Source organism: Podarcis erhardii (genome assembly GCF_964252035.2).
Source record: "Podarcis erhardii genome assembly, chromosome: 10".
NCBI lineage: Eukaryota > Metazoa > Chordata > Lepidosauria > Squamata > Lacertidae > Podarcis > Podarcis erhardii.
The window spans coordinates 33,693,611-33,714,333 of record NC_138500.1 but is presented as its reverse complement, the minus strand read 5'-3'; the positions used below and the strand labels follow the sequence as shown (position 1 = coordinate 33,714,333).

At 39.9% G+C, this 20,723-nt stretch overlaps 1 protein-coding gene across 13 annotated transcripts in view; it reads right to left on the bottom strand.

Annotated features, from left to right (window-relative positions):
- GRIN2B (glutamate ionotropic receptor NMDA type subunit 2B) overlaps nucleotides 1-20,723 on the bottom strand; it is a 298,063-nt gene that overhangs the window by 89,117 nt on the left and 188,223 nt on the right. For all 13 annotated transcript variants that reach the window (XM_081879276.1, XM_081879287.1, XM_081879286.1 and 10 more), the window contains one exon: nucleotides 11-125. In XM_081879276.1, the coding sequence (XP_081735402.1) occupies nucleotides 11-125 (115 nt within the window). The remainder of the gene's footprint in view (nucleotides 1-10; nucleotides 126-20,723) is intronic.

Genomic DNA, 20,723 nt, shown 5'->3' with positions numbered 1-20,723 from the left:
CATATCCTACCCTGTCCCACGTCCTCGTCTTGGTCAAAAGGATGATAACCAATTTTGGGTGCATCTGGTAGCCGTCCTCACTGAAAGACAAATTCCTCCCTTCAAATGTGACATTAATCAGGTACCTAGAGAAGAAAGAGAAAGAAAAGAAGATAACAAAATTAAGGTGCATGGCAAGAATACCAGGAATCTCTCTCTCAGTAGGATGTACAATTTGAAGTGTAAAAAAACCACTGAGAACACTAATGGCTAGCCTGGAGCAGCTGGGAACATATCAGAAAGGAGAAAGAAAGAAGAGACAGAAGGAAAGAGAAACAAAAGGAATCCATAGATATACAAAGATTTCCGAAGAAAGCAGGCCACACAATCTCACCTGTTTCATGAAATGGGCCTTGCTGATGTGATTATGATTTTTTTCCCTAGCTAAATTTCTATTGAAAATGTCGTCATTATTTTATTTCATTTTCTAAATAAATGAAATAGATATTATTATGCAAAGAAATTATCACATAGCCATGTGTGTATAAATATGTGAACATGTATACAATTACTCTGCATAATAACACTTAAATAATAATATTTTTAAACAATTCAATAAAATGCTAATTGGAAGAAAGCCATTTAGTTTAATTGCTTGCCTTGAGCTGAGCTGAGCTGAGCGGAGTTGAGGTGGAGGGGAGGGGGTTGCTCAGAGAGAAGACACAGCCCATTGAGTTTTTCACTATATGAACCTGTGGTATTCGTTACACTTTGGGTTTCAATCAACTAAGTCCTACTCAGAGAAGTTCCATTGACATTAATAAACCTAAGTTAGTATTATACATTCAGTGGGACTACCTGAGTAGGACTAGCATTGACTATCGCCCACTATACTTACCTATTAAAACAAATTAAGTAAGCATGTACCGTAATATTTGTAAAAGTATGTACTTTTTATTTTGCCAAAATTCAATAAACAGTTTTCACTCCAACAAAGATCTATTTTTACTCTTTCTTCACTTACTCTAATATAATTGGTTAACCAACTGTGTAATCCAACCTAGAATCCATTGCATCATGTGACAGCATTAGGCCCAGTGTGGGTCCTGTTGCACCAGCAGCCAAGGTAAAGATTGCACCAACAGACATGACTGCACAGTTATACATTTTATGTTCCCATTCCTCCTCAGAAGGAAATGATGTTAATCTCTGTTTTATGGCATATCATATTCTTGCTGCTGCTACCGTGTACAAAAGCTTTTAACAATGCTGCAAAGTTAAATTCCTTTTGCAGCTTAATAAAGATAATAACAGATCAATCTCTAATTTGGCATGTTATTAATTCTATTATATTTCTTATTTTTAGCCAATATGTCGTTGCTTGTTCACAGTCGCATCACATATGGATGTAACTTTCATCTTCTTCTTTTTCATGTTGCAACATTTCATATAAATTCTACTATATATTGTACGATGTTTTGCTGAAAGTTAAAATACTTTTTTGCTTCGCTTGCCCATAACATTAGTACAACAGCATTTCTCATTTAGATTTCCTGTGAAACTCCCTTATTGCATCCATGACAAAGGAGATGTTCACTTTTAATTCAGATGATGTCCCTGCCAGCCAATATATTTGCAAGTCCAGAAGCTCCTGGGCTCCTGTGTTCATTGTCCACAAAGAACAAAGAAAGTCCCATTCAATATATAGCTCAGTTGGTTAGAGTGTGATGCTGATAATATTAACAGAAATGCACTCTGAAGAAACTCGGGGCACTCATGTCTCTGTCACTTAACATGATTCAAAGTTCAGTACTGAAAACAGGTTACCATCAGTGAAGTCAGAAGCCCCATACTCTACATATGCTCAGCAGTCCTCATGCCACTGTGCTAAGTGAAAAATCTGCTAATATTAGAACAACAAACATGAGATAACAAAATTAAGGTGCATGGCAAGAATACCAGGAATCTCTCTCTCAGCAAGATGTACAATTTGAAGTGTAAAAACCCCCACACCTAATAGCTGGCCTGAAGCAGCTGAGAACAAAACAGAAAGAAGCGTAGAGACACAAAAGGAATCCATAGAAACACAAACATTTAATATGTTGTAAAATGAAGATTTGTTATAACCTTAAGTCACTGCTCTCTGTACTATTGTCATCATTGTGGTTTGGATCCAGAAGTCCCACGAGTGGAACTCTGCTCATGGGATGCTCCCACTGGAGAAAGGGTGGGAGGCAATTTCTGCAGGTTTTTAATGTCCCCTTGAGGCCCTGAGTGCCCTCTGAAAAGGGCCCTTTGGGATAGCATGGGAAGTGGTGCTGGGGGCAGCAGAGGGAAATTGACAAAAAAAAAAAAATCCCCCTCCCTTCTCCAGCAGGAGTCTCAATTCCTTCCATCCACAAAAGAAGGCTATCTGTCCATGGAAAGACAACTCTGAATCTGGATCCAAGCCAATGTAGATTTGAAAAGAAGTTAGAAACAGCAAACCAAAATGGAAAGGATGAAGGAAAGCAAAATGCCTCATTGAACAACGTATCTTCAGAATGATTGACAGCCTGATCCGAAAGATGCTTACTTAGAAGTAAATTCCACTAACTTCAATGACAGTAATTTCTGACTAAATTTGCATAGAATTGGTCTGTGAGGAGCTTATGAATATATGTTGATTATTTTTTTTATTCATGAATCAATTTCCAACTACGAGATGCAAAATATAAAGCATTATTTTTGAAAAAGTAGAGACATATGTGAAAAATGCAGCTTCTGCCAAAACAAATCTTACTGATGTTGGCCCATAATGCTTTCAATAGCTTATAGGGTGTGGCATGTGTATAAACATAAAATGCCCCTCAGCATCATCTGAGTCAATAAGATTAAGAAGAAGCAGAGCTGACAACAACAGAAAAGGGGTGCCAGATTGTTTTGTTTTATTTCCCCCCTCCTCCTGGAACATCTGCCCTGTCGAGGAATTGTGCTGCTTCAAGTGCATTGAGATTTTTTTTTAGCAGCTCCAGAATGCAAGCAAAAGGAAGTGAGGCTAACCCTTGAAATCCTCAGCACCTGAGTCAGTTCTGGGCAGTGGGCTGCTCAACAGCATGGGGTTACACCAAAGTCAGTCATCTTTTGTGGGAGGAGTGAGGAACAGGAAGCATTCTCTTTGTTGTATTAGTAGTAGACCCCTCTCTGGGTGAGCTCCAGGGAAGGAGCTGTGTTGGGTGGAGCTGCCCTGTGCAAAAGGTAGGTTGGTTTCACATACATACTCTAAGGTCAAGTACATACGATACATTTCAGGCATGTGATTTCTTTCAGAGGATCCTGGAAATTACAGCTCTGTGTGCAGTACAGTAATCTACAGTTCCCAGGGTCCTTTAGGGGAAATGATGTGCTTTAAATATGTGGTATGTATGCTTTAAATGTATGTATGTATGTATGTTTTAAATGTATGGTACAGTGGTACCTCGGGTTAAGTACTTAATTCGTTACGGAGGTCCGTTCTTAACCTGAAACTGTTCTTAACCTGAAGCACCACTTTAGCTAATGGGGCCTCCTGCAGCTGCCACGCTGCCGGAGCACGATTTCTATTCTTATCTTGAAGCAAAGTTCTTAACCTGAAGCACTATTTCTGGGTTAGCGGAGTGTGTAACCTGAAGCGTATGTAACCTGAAGCGTATGTAACCCGAGATGCCATTGTATATATGTATGTATGGTATGTATGTATGTATGTATGTATGCTTTAAATGTATGGTATGTAGACAGCCTTAGGGTGTGTGGATGTGAAATCAATCTGCCGTTCACACATGGAGCACAGCTCCTTCCCTGGATCTCACCCAAGGAGGGTTCTATAACTAACACAACAAATAGAGTTGTATTAAATGTGCATTAAATATATGGGGTGTTAGGGGTACTACTCCAGTGGGGGACACATCATGCTCCTTCTGCGGTAGCTTGTCCATCTTTGGTCCCCACCATGTACTTAGCTCTCACTTGTGGCTCCTAGAAGCTGTCGACATGCGACACTGGCCACAACCCAAGAAACAATTTCAACTGGCTGGCTAAACCAGGTGAGGGTAGCCGATGGGTGTCAAGCCCTTGGTGAGTTAGGGACTTCTACTGTATGCAAAGACAGGCTCCAGCGGATTGAGTGGATGGGACCAACCATGGAGAAGACAGGTCTGCACATGCTGTACAGGGAAGTGAAGGGCAGATGGGGCTCATCAACCTGGGAAGGTAGCCCATTTAGCAGAAGGAAAACTCTGATCCTAAACATGCCCTGCCTTGTGGGATATTTTCGGGAGAAGAAAATGCTAAGAACACCCTACGCAAATCCTGAGTGGAGTCCCTAAGATGGGTGGATGGTGCCTTGTACGCCTCCTTCTGGCAACTCCTGCCGCCAAGCTGGTGCCAAACATAGTGCTCTGCTTTCCTTTGGACCACATCAGCAATGCCAAGAAGAGGGTCTTGTCATCTGGGCAGCCCAGGTCATACAGACATACTATCCAGGCTCGCGCCTCAGGGAGGTGACTTAGTAGCTGCTTTCACAGTGGTCTGACTTCACCCCCAGAGGCACACTCCATTGCCTCTTGAGACAGACGGTTGCCAACAACAACAGCACAGTCTAGATTTCTTGGTTATTTGATTACTTTATTTTTTATTTATTTTTTTATTTTTTAAATAATATTTATTACTTTTAAACCTTACAAACAAGAAGAAAAAGAAAAGGAGAAAAAAGAAGAAAAAAACAAAAGAAAGAAAAAACAATACAATACAATATATAAACAATACACCACACAACATTAACGCATTAAACTAAACAAAACAGAACAAAAACAATTTAAAAACATACATCATACCATTTCAGTGCCTTATCTTTCATTCCCTTGTTTCATCGACTTCCTCTCACCTCCCTTTTTGTATTCCACTTCTATTAATTGTTTCAGCAAATCCTTTCCATCTTTCACTATTTTCTGTCATATAAATATCTTAACTTATTTTAACCTTATTTCCATTAATACTATAATACTTATTTATGCTTAACTCCTTATAACACTTCTACTAAGGCCATATAATTTCATTCCAACATTTTTCTAACACTCATTAATTTTACCCTATTTCTATAAATAAACTTTAAACTTTTTCCAATCTTCTTCCACTGTCTCTTCTCCCTGGTCTCGGATTCTGCCAGTCAATTCCATATAGTCCATCAACCTGGTGATCTTCTGTCCGAGGCTCTTAACTCTTTTCCAGGTCCCTTCTGCAAATCTTCTTCGTATTTATACATACGCTTTACTTTGTCTTCTGCTGATCTTGTTCTTAATTTCCTTTCTTTGATGCTGAAGAGTAGGTCTCGGGGGAGCTCCAACCTAACAATGTTTTTATTCCTTCTCGACATGTCATCCACATCTCCGTGGTTAAAACTAAAATCCAAAAGATATTTCAGGACGTGTTTCAAAGTCCCTCCAAATCTGCAGGTCCCCACAACTCCAATTTCCTCCTGACCCAGGTCCAGATCCCAAAGGTCAGTAAATCCCTGCATGAGGTGATCTATCCAACTTTCCTTCTCCAGTCCAAGCAGGGTTCCAATCTGACTTTCTCTGAATTCAATCATAGAGGGCAACAACTTGTAATCATCAAATTGCCTCTGTAAGGCTGGGGCTCTCTCCCTCTCCACTTGTATTACTTTAGGTACAACAACCACAACTTTCTCCCTCGCTTTCTCCACCATTTGGCATGTCAGAGTAGATTCCTGTATCGGTTCCTGAATAGTTTCTGTGTAGATGTTCACTTTTTGTCCCAAATTAGTCACTTTTTGTCCCAAAATATCAATTTTAATATTCATCACATCCGTCTTCTTGTGGAGCTGTTCCAATGACTCACTTATCTTGCATAGTGCAATCACTAAGGCTTCTTCTGTCGACATTCTCAAGCAAACCAAGGTCAATCTCACGGTTTTCTCTTGCAGCTGGAGATTCCACCAGCCCAACTCTTGTAACAATTTCAAAGGCTCCCTCTAAAGGGAAACAATTTCTGTTTGTATCAATCCTTTTAAGCACAGTTCAAGCAGTAAAATTAGTTTCAATTTTCAGCTACTTTTACTCCTTTTTAAACGCAGAAGGAGACAATGAAAGCAATGTATTTCTCTTATTTAACTAACTGTCACAGTCAATGAACTTTCCCAAAAACGTCAGTCTTACTAGCAGTCCATTTCCAGGTTCAGAGCGGTGGTGATCCAACTTTCTTCACTCTCTTCTGCAGGCTTACGCGATCCAAAATTTCCCCCCTCTTCTCCTGCCTCCAAGGGGGATTTAATGATTTTAGCCGATGGAAGTTTAATCCTTTACATAGGACTTTCCAAGACTTTAGCTTGCAAATTCTTTGCTTCAATCTATTTACAAAAGGGGAAGGTGGACTTCCTGTTTGAAACCTCCCCGTTTCGGTGTCAAATTAAGACGTTTAAAAATCCAATTTTCCGTTCTACTCACGGGTAGTTGTTTAGAATCAAATCGTCCACAGGAAAAAGTCAGCGCTCTCCGGCAACAGCAATGCAGCTTCACTCTGTGAAAGAAGCAGTCAATTCGAAGCACCGTGCCGCTCACACCACATCGCTCCGGATCCCCGAAACCGGGTCTCCCCGCGAGTAGGGGAGGCGCAAAAGATGCCAGCCGAATCCCACGTTCACAGGCTTCTCCCGCCTGCGATTTTTAGTGGGTCTCCGCCTTCGCCGTGGCGGCCAGACCCTGAATTCCATGATCAAACTGCAATGAATTGTGAGCTTTAACTGTTAGCTTCCATGCATTGGTATGCACTTCGAAATATATGATCTACAAATTGTTATGTACTTCATAATATACGATGAAGCTGCTAAGAACTGCATGCATTTAAGCTGTTAGCATCTATTAATTATCATGTACTTTATTTGTCAGTCATTGCACTATTTTGCAAAGTACTGCCAGGTAGGAGTAAAAAGCACTTTAATATATTTGTATGCTATTGCAAGTTTTTAAAAAGAAGTATAATTCTGTTTATGCAGCTTGGGAAATGTGGTTATTTCAGTTCTCTAAAAAGCATTGAGATTTTGCACATAAAAAATTGGTGCCCTGGCCCTGTGTGCTTTAGTCTTACCAGTATCCTTGTTGGGAAAGGGTATTAAGTGATTATCTTTGTAGCCAATGACCACTTATATGTTTATATTATAATTTTATTTATATATATATGTAGTGTTTGGGAAATGGAAGGAAGGAGGGGAATCACCATCCCGGTAGTTATGGGCAAGGGGAGATATGGTGTTGGGAGGCAGCCCAATAGAAGGAACATTGGTTAGTAGAAGACCATTGCCTCTCCTTGGCTGCCTCTCAGCTTGCAGAATTTGGGTGATGGAGCCTATAACTCCCCTAATCTGACAACACTGTTAAATAAAACATTAGTGCTCTATGATTTAATCATGGAGGAAAGGGTTGACCTGGTTTGTATCACTGAAACCTGGGTGTATCACCAATCTGTAATTAAGGTTGTTAAATAGGCAGATAGACATGAGGCAAGTGTGTGACAGCTGATAAGCCTGCTCTATTCATGTGGCAAGAATTATCCCACTGCCAGATACAGAAAAGGACAAACAGTCTGAAATCATAGGCATATTTTGCAAAATATGTCCAAAAATGCCTTCAGTTGGGCGGCTGGATGCTGTACTCACATGATCTCAGAGTCTTGCTTATGGTCACTTTTCCCTCACATGCGTGAGCTGATGCTGTGAGATTAAGGATGGACAAATCTGTCATGTTGGGTTTCTCTCGATTTGTCATTTTTCCAATCTTAAATTCAGCACTCTACATTTCTATAAGCAATTTGCATTTTTTAAAAATTCATCATGGAAATTCACCAGCATTTTTGTGCATATTTTCCCTCATATACACATTTTTTGTATGCAGCTTTGACCATTTTCAGTAATATGCACACTTCCGCCCCCAAAAAATGAGCATTTTTGTACACATTGTGCAGTTCGAACGCTGCACTGCAAAATTTGGGAAAGTATGAATTTTGAAGTATAGCTGTGTTTCAGTTCATGTACTGGTTTGAGAAGTGCAACTTAGTAGTTCTTCATTAAAATGCAAACAAAAAACTGTGGGGGAGAGTGCCATATACAGTTCTTTGCTGCAAGACGTCACCTTACTTTAAAGAAGCAAAATTGTTCATCTAAAATCTAAAGTGGCTTCAAGCCTTTTCCAATGCTGCTTCATCTGTTTAATTCTTCTTCTTGATTCTTTGTTAAAATCAGCCCTCATGGGCAGTTTGCCTACCCAGGTAGTGAAAGAATTGAGATCTGCAGATAGAACACTAAAGGCCATTTGCCAAATGTCCTCAGGCTGTGATATTGGGAAGCTGTGAAATGCCAGCATCAAACTTTTGTAGTTGTGTTTTAGCATTTAATGAAACAGCATTTAAATAAAAATAATGTTCAATATTGAACATCCCTCACAAGCAGCAGTGTTGCACAGTTCTCTAAGCCTCCAAACAATAATCAGATCCAGGGATTTTAAGCATGGCAGCTTTGAGATACCATGCACGTGTATAGAATTCTACAAGGGATCTCTTAGAATTATCAGCCAGTCATTTATTTCCTTAAATCCAATGGTCAGCAAAATGTATTACCAAATGGCTCTTATTTGCTTGGCAATTCTTCATTCAGAACCAAAACTAATAATGGTGGGGGAGAGGATTTTTTTGTGCTACCCCAGAGAAAGGAGCATGCTAAGCTTTGCACTCAAAGCAGTTTCACACTTCACTGGTAAGATTTCGTCTCCCAATTGGACATGCAAATGCTTCAGTGAGCAAATGAATTCTCTAATTCTTTGGGAAAATTTGTACACATCAAATATTTAAACATGTTTCCTCATTAAAGTGTTACCTTGTTTTGCTCAACACAGTCGCCATACAGAAAATTCCAGGCTACACACATACATGCACACTTTACATTTTCTGATAATACAACAAATGGAGGTCTGACTTTAAAAAAAAAATAATCAACTCGTAAAACTTGATTCTCCTTCAGTTAGGGTAATTGATAACTTGTTTAGCTCTGTAACAGGATTCCATTCTCCGTCGTTGCAAGCCTGACTTATTGGCTCAGTGGCTTGTCTCAACACAGAGACACTGAGGAGGGGAGATAACCTGCAACTGCAGGAGGTATAAGAAGAATAGATGCTCATGGAATATGCAATAGGGTGCCTGGTGAGCAGTGGGGGAAATGGATGATTTCTCACAAGCAGTTCAATAAAGGGTTAAAAGGAAAGATGTGCATAGCATTTCTGGATGAGAGCGATGAAAGAGAGGAAATGTCTCTGACACATAGATGGGCAATAGAAAGTGGTGAAGAAACTTGAAGCAGAGGCAAACAATAGCCACAGCAGAGGTTAATATTTGCAGCAAGACATCAGTACCTGAGGGATATTTGGTATAATGAAAGCAATATCTGCAGAACTGATGATTTATGGACAAAAGCACTGATGTACCCAAAAAAAAAAGGCACTGAACTGCTGTCCCCCGCACTTCAAATGTAGGGAGAGAGACATGGGAAAACAAAGGAACTGGGAAAGAAGCCCAGTTCCTGAACTAACGCAGAAGGCATGTGGAGACAGAAGGCATGTGTGCAGTGGGTGGTAAATGTGGGTGAAGTAATGTTAGGATGATGAAGTCACAAGTTGTAGGTTGCAAGGGTTGGATGAGGACTCTAATGACTTCCTAACTTTTTAATGGTTATGTCGGTAACATATGCAGCAAATATATGAGGCTTTAAAATCTTTCTAATTCTGCTGGGTGCACTAAACCCAGTTTTTAACCTGTATTCAAAAAAACACTATTGGGTCACATGCTGTCTGCTCTTAGGGACTCCTTCTGGAAGGATTTAGTACCAATGACCCATGATAATCTAGACTGAGATGTTTTATCAAGACCTGCATCAAAGACACTAGTTAGAAACATTAAGGAACAAAAGCCACCCCGTATATATTTGGTTTCAGACTTTCCTCAGTCCCAAAAATTCAAATAGTTGCATATTTATTTGATAAAAGTAATGACTCAAAAGCAGACCACTGGAAGACTCCATAAAGAATTAAAAAGTTTGGAATTATAACTTCTGAGATATACCTTCCCTCCCAAGTTAATAAAAAACAGTTCCAGCATGTGACACACAACTTGGGGGTAACAGAATCCACAATAATGAAGTGAATCTGGTGAACTGCATATATCCCTGTGCATATGGGAGACTTCAGGCTGAAAGGCACACTATAAATACAGTAAATAAATAATAATGGAAAAAATATTCTTTTATTCTGGACTACTGGATTCTCTATTACATATTTTGCACTAACAGTCCTCTGCTACCAAGTGTTGCCTCTCAATCCTTTCAGTGAACTTGAATCAGGTATTCTTCTGCTTTCTAAATTATTCACTTGTCATGAGGCAGACCCAGTAGCTGGTAATTCAGCCCTTCCCCGGGGCTTCTGCCTAGGCCTTAGGCGTAGAGAGGAAAAAGAGCTTCACCCTGGTTTTCTTCCTCTCTGGATGCACCTCTGCTTGTCTCACCTGCCCAACTTTTAAATAGTCACTCTTTTGCTGGGATACATACCATTGATGGCCAATGGAGCTGCACCTCCATGCCACTACTCTCTGCACTGACCCTGCTCCTAAGCAGCCAGGATCTTGCTGATTTGCTTGTGCAAACGGGCTCCTTTTTTTGCAACAGCAGGTGTCCCCGCCTTGGCTGCCTCAGCAGGCATTTGAGATGGACCTTTGCAAAGAGGCTTTTGCGAGTCTCCAACTGTGCAGAAGCTGATGTCTAAGCACTCATTAACCATTCACAGAACAAAAGTCTCTTTTAGGTTAATGGGACTTACTTACAGGTAAGTGGGTACAGGATTTCATCCTTGGCAGCCCAGTATGTTTAACATTGTTTTACAAAAGTAGGGTGTATAACATCAAATAGCCAGGTGAGGTTTTCTACTAATTTGAAAAACAAAGACTGTTTGCTTTTCCTTACTGTTTTACCTGAATAAAAGCAGAACAGTGAGGAAGTGTTGTTCTGTATGCTACAAAGTTCTGCATTTAGGAACAATGTAAACACAAGTTGCTTCAATTTCAAGATAATGGTGTGCATTTTCTGTTACAAACAATGGTACTTCAAAGAAAGCACAACTTGAGTCACTCTGAAAGAAGATACTGGAGCACCTCAAATCATTTGCCCATGTATGTGTAACTAGATCTAGCATGTGGCTATCTGCACTGATCATTATAATGCACCCACTTATTATTATTATTGCATAATATTAGAAGGTTGTATGATCTGGCTGTGCAAGGGTGTGACTATGGCTATCATGAAGGGACCCTATACTTCTGAATTTGGCACCACACTACTGCTGGCATTTCTTATTTTAATAAACACTTCAGGCTGCAGGGATGGAAAAGTCTGCTGCCTGGGACTTTAGCAAGCCACTGCTAGTCTGAGTAGGCAGATGTTACAGTAGTCTGACAGAAGAAGGCAGCCCTACATTGCAATGATCAGGCTAATCTGGGCCTGCTCTTTTAAACCTGCAAAGGTCTAATTGGGATCAGGGTGTACAGAAGACCAACTATGACAGATTAAATTAATTTTCATATTAATTTTGTTACTAATTTAATGTTTGAAGCAAGCCATCTTTGCTTAACATTACCTATAAAACAGATCTGAAGTATGTTTGAAATCCGAGATAAACCTGAGCCATAGTATAGGCAAATTGAAAAATGCCCCAATTCAGCCAGTAGAGGTCTCTCAGATACACTTAAACACACACACACAAACACACACAAAACGCACAGACAAATACAGTGTTATGTCAGTAGTTGTTACAATACAGAGTCATGAACATCCAGTCTGAAAACTGCATGCTTATTCTAAGGTTCACAATTTCCCAAAAACAAGCAGTTAAAAAAATACAAAACAAAAACTCTGCTCCAATATTAGTAGCAGAGGGCCCTTTCTATTTTCAATGTGACAGAATCTGACATATAAACAAAAGAAGCAAGAGGAAAATGCAAAAAAACCAACAACTAGAAAATCAATTTTATTCTTGGCAATATATGCAGAGCATAATTCTGAGGAAACAAAGGCATTGTGAGAATGGAGAGAAAGAGTGCTGATGAGCTGACAAAAAATAACAGTTGAGAACAGCTGAATCTTAAAGACAGAGCACTAACATCTATGGGCATTGTTTTTAGATCTTTTAGACGACATTCTCAAAGGGATGGAGAGAAGAAATCCTTTGTTGATTGACATGCCTTTTAAAGATGTATGTCAATCAATGTAGGATTTCCTATTCCTATTCCATATGGTCATCCTTCATCAGATGACAAGGGCCTCCTAATTAGAAATGATGGCAGGAAAAGAGATAGCAAAAGAAACTTTTCGAGTTCCTGGCTCAGCATCTTGGCCACACCTTTGTTCTGCAAACAGTTACGTAAATTGTGAAACACTCATAGGACATAGTTGATTTGGTGGTGTATAAATTAATTAAATTAAATACATGCTACATGTTTTCCCTTCCATCTCATCTACCTTTATCTTGGAATCCTCACAATGATCTGACATGCAGGCTTACTTTAGACCTTAAAAATTCTCAGAACAGCCTGTTCTCATGAGAGATGAAGAGCAATCTAAGAGACCCAAATGAATTCAGTTCAGTTCCAGATTAGACTCCTACTGTTTTCTGGTGCATATCACAGGTGAACTGCCAAATCTTGTATCACTCATCCCGCACCCCAACCCATGCTCCACCAGCATCCTGTGCCACGTCAACTACTATGGTGCTGACGGCTTGTTCAGCTGAGGGATGTAGGTGCATCTGGTTGTTCGGGGAGAACATCTGGGAAGTGTCAGGTAGAATTTGTGGCAAAACAATTCCATGCAAAATGCCTAAGAAGTGATAGTTGAATGTGGGGATGAGAATTTTTCTTGTGCTTCTTTTCCTATAGGAACAGGAACAGGTGGGGTTAGAATCCTGTACATCACAAGATTGACATTTAAACAACTTTCTCTTCTTTTATGGACTGTTTCAGTGCTTTCAGATTTATTTACTAAGGGAGATTACAAGTGGACTAGAGACAGTACTTTTTAAAGAGAGCTAAACCTTGGCAATAATCATAGACAGAACAAACCTTCCCTTCTCTGCAGATGTATTTCTGTTGCTCAAGAAGAAGAGATAATGCAGAAAGGACAGAGGGGGTCAGGTTCCGACACATGGAAGGCACAAATTGGAAAGTATCCCAAGGACAGCAAAAAGTAAGAAGGGGTGTTCAACATGGAGAGTTCACAGCATTAACACCCCAGAATGGTTCTGTCTCTCTGGCTTCTGCCTGCTTCTAGGCCAGCTCTCTCATATACAGCTCTGTCTCTCTCACTACCAGCCAGGTGATGGAGTGGGCCCACCCATGTGTCCTCTGCCACAAAGCCACCCCTGTAATGACCATACTGTATTGATGTAGTACTTGTGTTGGTGGCGACCATGACCCTTGCCTTGCTAACTCAACAATGGAATTCTCCATTAGATTTAACCCTTGGTGGATTGGGGATTAGAAGGGACTCGGGCATCATACAGTGACACCCCTCCCCCCAAAAAACTTACAACAATATAATGTCTGAAACAACCTTACTGTCCCAAATGAAAAGCAAAGGAATGTGCTGACACTACTTTACTGGAATCACTCTAGAAGACCTCAAAATTTAATGAAAAAATGCTATGCTGCCCTAAGCCATCACCATCTGAGTGACACAAATCCTAGCATGCCTCATGTAGGAACACTGGATCAAATTCCAGCAATGGAATAAAAATATTGTTTATGGACCTTCACGTTCGAAAGCATTAATATATATATTCCGTGGTTCAGAGCTGTTTCAGCCCCCAACATCATATTTTTTATGGGAAATCAATTAAAATGAACAGTTATTATTATTATTTTGTCAATATTATGTGGGGGTTTGATCATGGCGGTTCCGCCTTTCCAAAAAAAAAAAAGTTCCCAATTTTCTCTATTCTTCCTTCTCTCTCTCTCTCTCTCTCTCTCTCTCCTTTGTGGGTTGATGTTTCCATAGAAACATGTTCTTTAAAGCTTCTGAAATTACTTTGGATTTAATCTATTTACCCTTTCCTAACCAAACCACATTTTCAAACTTCCTTGAAGTTCATTTTCATTTTCCTGAGACATCATGTTCACAGTTCACCTTCCAAGAGGGCATGGTTCCTCAGGGAACCAATAGGCTGAGACTACTTATCAGAAGCAGCTCATTTAATACTATGTATTCATTTGTTTGTTAGATTTTTATACCACTTTTAAACAGTTCCCAGGACTAATTAAATGATAAGACCGCAATATTAATAAAACTGTGTGTTAGAGAGAAAGAGAGTGAAACTGTGAGAGAGGCATGAGGGAAAGACAAAAGAAGACGAAGATAAAATCAGTTCTCTTATGTAGCTAAAGTACAGCTTTAGGATATGTCTCAATAAAAGCACTGAAATCAAATACAACTCCAGAGCCAACAGTAGCATCCTGAATCACAGGCACAAACATCTCAGATTTTCCATTAGTCGTGTTCCTCTTCCTCATCACAGTCATGTCCCCGATTAGCCACAACCATTTTCAGTGTCATTTTATTTAAACTGCCATTGTTGTCAGTGACTCCCCTTCACTACCAACACCTGAACTGCTTGTTGCTTTTCATCATTACCATAACCACCGTCATCCTACTTTCACCTTTTTGGCCTGTGCTATAATAGCACCTTTCCTTACCCACACCAACTCCAACAAATTAATTTCACCTCTCACAAATACCCTTAATGTTTGCTATTCATGACACTGTTCCTTACAGCCCCAAAAGTAGGAGTGGGGAAACAGGGAATGCAGCAAACATGGGAACATGAGGCAGGACAAGATATCCAAAAGTTAGCTGACACTGGGCTTCAAGGAATGACTCAAATTTACCTCAGAGAGAGCTTTGTGTTCATTCCTGTGGATTACTGGGAAAGTAATATGGGTTCATCGACAGAGAGAGTACTAATATATGAGTACAATTTAAAAAAAAATTTTTTTTGCTTGGACAAGAGCTTTGTAGCATCAAGTAGCAGCATCAGGCAGTTCAAGAAGAATCCTACCCCCCTCCACAAAAAAAAAATCCTGTGCAGTATCATACAAGATACTGAGGCAGGTGGACAGGACATGCTGCTGTGATCACAGAGGACACAAGACATCACACACCTGCACACCATCAGGAAGGTATTGTGATTTTTAAAGAGGAAACTGAAGCCTTGTCCCTAAGCCTTCCTCAAGATAAAGCATCTTAATGTATGAAACAAAAGGAAGGGGATCTGAGAATTTTAGTTGATTATAAGTTTTTCCATGGCAACAGGCTTCAGAAACAGAAGAAGAGGGTGGGATAGGAAAGACAAGAGAGAACAGAGAGACAGAGCGCAGTGTGCTGGATACTGTTTCCATGGCAACCCTGTTACATACGCAGCTAACTGCCAAAGTAAGTCAAGATCCCAGCAAAGGGGTTGGAGGGAAGTAGAAGGAGGGGGCAAAGAGGCCGGGAAGAGTGTTAAGACCTGGTTTACACATATAGCCCTACCATGCATCTTTCCCCCTAGATTTGCTCAAAGAACTACTTCTTTTGATGCAGTTGCAGGTAACATTCCCAGCAGCTCAAGAACGACAAGAAACCCAAAGCCCAGTGCAGTGACCCCATCAGTGCTGAATGAAATTTTGTGGAACTATACATACATACATACATACATACATACATTTGTTTGTATACCACCTTTCCATAGTTCAAACCATGCTCAGGACGGCTTACCACATGGGGAAAAAATACATACAGCATGACAAAAGTAGTAATTATAAGAAATAAATAAAACATTAAAAAATGCACAAACAATTTATGCACGCAACCAAGTGTAGGGCATGTACACGTGTGGACAGACTTGTAAATGACATTATGAAATGGAGAGGCATGATGGGGAAGAGCGTGGGGAAGATGATTTTTCCACAGCGAGAAGTTTCCTTCCCATCTTTTTCAGATCAATTTGGGCTACGCAGATGCATTTGCTTTCACACCCCAGATGGTTCAAGAACTAAGATGTCCTTTGTAATTGCAGGAAGCAATATAGAAATGTTCCTTCCTCATAAATTAGCTACTTAAAAAAAAAAATCAGCTAACTGATTAGCTGTACTTCTAGTCAATTTGTTTTCCCTTGGATCCTCCTCATTTTCACAAGCCTGCCCCAAGATGTCTAAGACATAATTTGAATAAAACTTGGCAACTCCCTGGCTATACCTGGACCAAGCTTTCCTTTCATTGCATGCTCTACAGACAAAAGGAGGCTGCCTTAAGCAGTGAGCTGCCAAAGAGGTTTGCCCAACATTGTACTAGTCTGTGACTAAGGCACTCCTCCTTGTAGGCACACCTGAAGCCTGCCTCTTGGCCTAACTGCTGATAGGGACAAAATGCATCATGGCACCCACCTACCTCCTTCACCACCTTCCACCTCTTTGCCCCCTTCTCCTGTTCCCTGTCTAACTTCTAAGGCTAAGCCAAAAGGTCTCAGAAAGTAATGTACTGAGAATTACCTTTTTGGGGTAGACATGTATAAGACTGCACTGCGTAAAGAATTCAAAGTCATGTTCATGAAACATTTCCCCCACTGTCTTGTAGAAGGATAAATGAAAATGTATAGTAAAGCACATAGAAAAGATCTTAGGTTCGATCCTCAGTGTCTCCAAGGAAGACTGGGAATGACTCCTGTCTGAAATCTTCAGGAACTGCTGCCAGTCTCAAAACAAAATAAAAAAATTCCTTCCAGTAGCACCTTAAAGACCAACTGAGTTAGTTCTAGGTATGAGCTTTCGTGTGCATGCACACTTCTTCAGATACACTGAAACAGAAGTCACCGGACCTTTCTATATAGTGAGAAGGTGGGGAGGGGTATTACTCAGAAGGGTGGTGGGAATGGGTGATTGGCAGATAGCTGCGATGAGCCTGTTGACGACTCTTAACGACTGCAATAGGTCTAACAGGAAAAAGCAAGGGGTGAGAAGGTGAAAAATGGCTTTGTCATGTATAATGAGATAAGAATCCAATGTCTTTATTCAAACCAGGTCTCTCCATAGTTTTAAGTTTGGTGATAAGTTGCAATTCAGCAGCTTCTCTTTCCAGTCTATTTCTGAAATTCCTTTGTAATAGAACAGCTACTTTGAGATCTTGTATAGAATGTCCTGGGAGATTGAAGTGTTCTCCTACTGGTTTTTCTGTCTTGTGGTTCCTGATGTCGGATTTATGTCCGTTTATTCTTTGGCGTAAGGTCTGGCCTGTTTGTCCAATATAGAGAGCTGAAGGACACTGTTGGCATTTGATGGCATACACAATGTTAGACGATGAGCAATTAAATAGTCCCGAGATGGTATGTGTGATGTTGTTGGGGCCAGTAATGGTGTTGTCCGGGTGTATGTGGCAGCAAAGTTGGCATCTGGGTTTATTGCAGGCTCTGGTGCCAGTGTCCGTGTTAAGTCTGGTTATAGTATTATTGTGGGTTAGGAGTTGTTTAAGATTGGGGGGCTGTCTGGAGGCAATGAAAGGTCTTCCTCCCAGAACTCACAGAGTGCTGCCAGTCTGTGTCAACAAATACTGAGCTAGATAGACCAGTGATTTGACTCTGCATAAGGCAGCATCCTGTGTTTCTAATTACATGAAACAGTAATTCCTACTGATTACAAAGGAGAAAAAAATATGTAAGGTTGTCTTGACATTCCAGTGGATTAAAAAAAGGCAATTTTTCAATAAATCTGTCCAAGAGTGGCTGGTGGGGTTTTTTTCTCTCCTAGTCGTGCCGCAGTCTGGACTCATTTGTATCCTTCTGTTAAAAGGGCTGCTCAATACATCTTTTCTTGCCGTTACTAAACAATTTGCTAATTGCAACAGTATATTTTAAATATTCCAAATGTACTACATTGGGGTTAAGTGGACCTTTTAAATTATTTCCAAATTACTTCTAAATATTTTCAGTAAAACACTATATGATATATGAAAAGGATCATTATTATGTGACATCACCAACAATTATCATACTACAAATTATATATGATTTATACTTTAATTTCATTTAGTTCTACCGCCATTAAAATTGTACCAACAAAACTATTTTTAAAATAATTTCAAATGAACAAGCAGTCACATTTTGCCAACTTCTGATAGATTTTCCCCAAGAAAAAAATTCTCATTTATGTCTATAATTAAGAACTCTAATGTTCTTAAACCTGATCAATTTTTCCACATTAAACCTTTCAAGCTAGCTGTTGTTATTAGGATTAAAAATCTACAGGGTTTGGTTTGGGTTTTTTTTTTAAGATGACAGTATGCTGAGGATGTTTTTTTTAATGATGAGATCATAATTATTTGTTGATAACTGCAATGGGTGAGATTCAAAGTAGCATGAGCAGGGGGAATTTGTGCAACTGGGCTTCACCTGTTTTTCCTTCACCCTGCAGCCCCTGAACCCCTTCCTCCCTCCAGACATCTGCTTCTAAACAATGGGGTACCCCAGGCCCTCAAGGGGGCATGCAGATGGATGGGGGGTAGGGATTTTTTCAGCTGGAACTTGCAGGAACTCAGTTCCAGACCATCTCTATTGGGCACCATTGTCATTATAAGAAGACAAGGGAGGCATAAAAGGTGAGTTCTAGTACCTCTTTTTCTAGAAAATTGCACTGCCCTGTAGCAGTGATGCTGTTGCCATCCCTGTCAGGAACACTGTAAGAGGGACATGGCTGGGAATGGCTGCCCCATGAACCATTCCTGGACTAAAATGCATATCAGACTGTAGCTCTGCTTTGGAATCCACACTTCTGATATACAGTTTATACCAGGTGCAGATCCAATGAGTTTTCTTTGGAATCCGGATTTAATTTCTCAAGCATCCCTAAATGTAAAGTGAATCCTTAGAAAGCATATGGGATTTGTTTAAGGTTTTATTGATGACAGTCTGCCTGAGGTCATGCCTTCTCCTCTATAGATTTGATTGATCCCACAGAGCTGGTCATACCCCAGCTTGCAGAAGTCCATCAGGCAGTGACCAAAAGGACAGCCTTTCCAGTTGTGCTTCTCCCCACTCCCAAATGGAACTGCTTCCCCTCTGAATTGTCAGAAGTCCTGAGAGGGTCTGCTGAAAACTTATGTACTGTACTCTCAGGCCTTTGGATGCCATGAGTTCTAATTTGTTTTGGAACTATTTGTGAACACTTATGTGTCATGCAGTATCATTTATTTTATCTTTGTAATGTATTGATTTTAACCGTATTTTAGCTGGCTGCACACAAGCTTAGTATTTTTTACAAACAAAAAGTGATGTATAAATTATTCAAATAAGTAAGTACTCAGCAAAATGCTGTAACTTTCTGACAGAACTCTTGCTCTTTGTGCACATTTTCAGATGGTATGTTTACTCTGAACATTCTGGAAGTGTTAGAACTATTGTATTATTTAATTTTCATAGAATTTTTCAGCTAAATGTCAGCAGGAAAACACTGCCTACTCCTACACCAACAGATGTTTATGCAATAAAGACAAAGGGCACAAAATCACCCAAATAAGCCATGTGTAAGTCCCACTGAAAGGAAAAGAATGAGATTTAGTGGTGACTAACTTCTGCTCACTGGTGGCCCAAGCTTTGCATTATACCTTTGGCGGCATTTTCACACTAGAGACTTAAATCTCCTTTGTCCACTGTTGGTGGTCCAGTGCCTATGCTAGAGGATTTGGGAAGCAAATATTAAAAGCCATTCAAAGTTTGGAGAAAAAATTACCTTAGACCCTAAAATAGACTTGTTAACAATATTAAAAGGGACAGTATACCAAAAAAATGAAGCAATGTCATTTTACATTACTGTAACAGTGATACTGATCTATACTAAATACCAAAAGAATTCTCAAATGCCTAAATTAAGAGATTGATTGTGTTAAATTTTGAGATATATTGCCATTTAAGTAAACTAACATGGCCATTATGAGTGAAATATAATGAAAAACTATTTTCAAAATAGATTTGCTTTATGTAGTCCTGGGGTGCAAGACAAGGTATATTAGCAGGAAATTCACTTTTGTTACTGTGGATGCTATTTTTTTATTTACGATTACTTATTTTAAATGATTATATACTGCACCTCTTGGGGCATTTTCAGCCCACAACCTTAATTCTCCTTTTGGGCCTATGATGAACTTTTTAAGTTAGCATCTGACTATTCTTGAGGTGCAAGAGAATGCAAGAGAGAGCAATGCAAATAAATATTTTGGTCAATATAGGAGTTGCACTTAGATTACGATCCTCTAGAAGCCAAATGGTTACAAATAAAAAGACCAGTTCAACCAAAGCCAGGGGGTGGGGAGGAAGGTTTTACAGCCTAGTTCTTCTATCCTATTAAGGGTGAGGGTCTCAAAGTTTTGGAGCCATAGCTAAGGAACATCAACTCCTTGCAAATATTATCCTTAAGGCGCTATAAGGATAGAATGGACTAGAAAACTAGTTGACCAGATTTCAACCAGTGAAAGGCTTATGGGTGACCCAACAGGCAGCAAGAATAATAGCAGGGAGCACAGAGGCAAGTGGCAACAGGGCATAGCTGTCAACCTTCCCTTTTTTTGAGGGAAATTCCCTTATTCCAGCACCGTTTCCCGCTGCTTC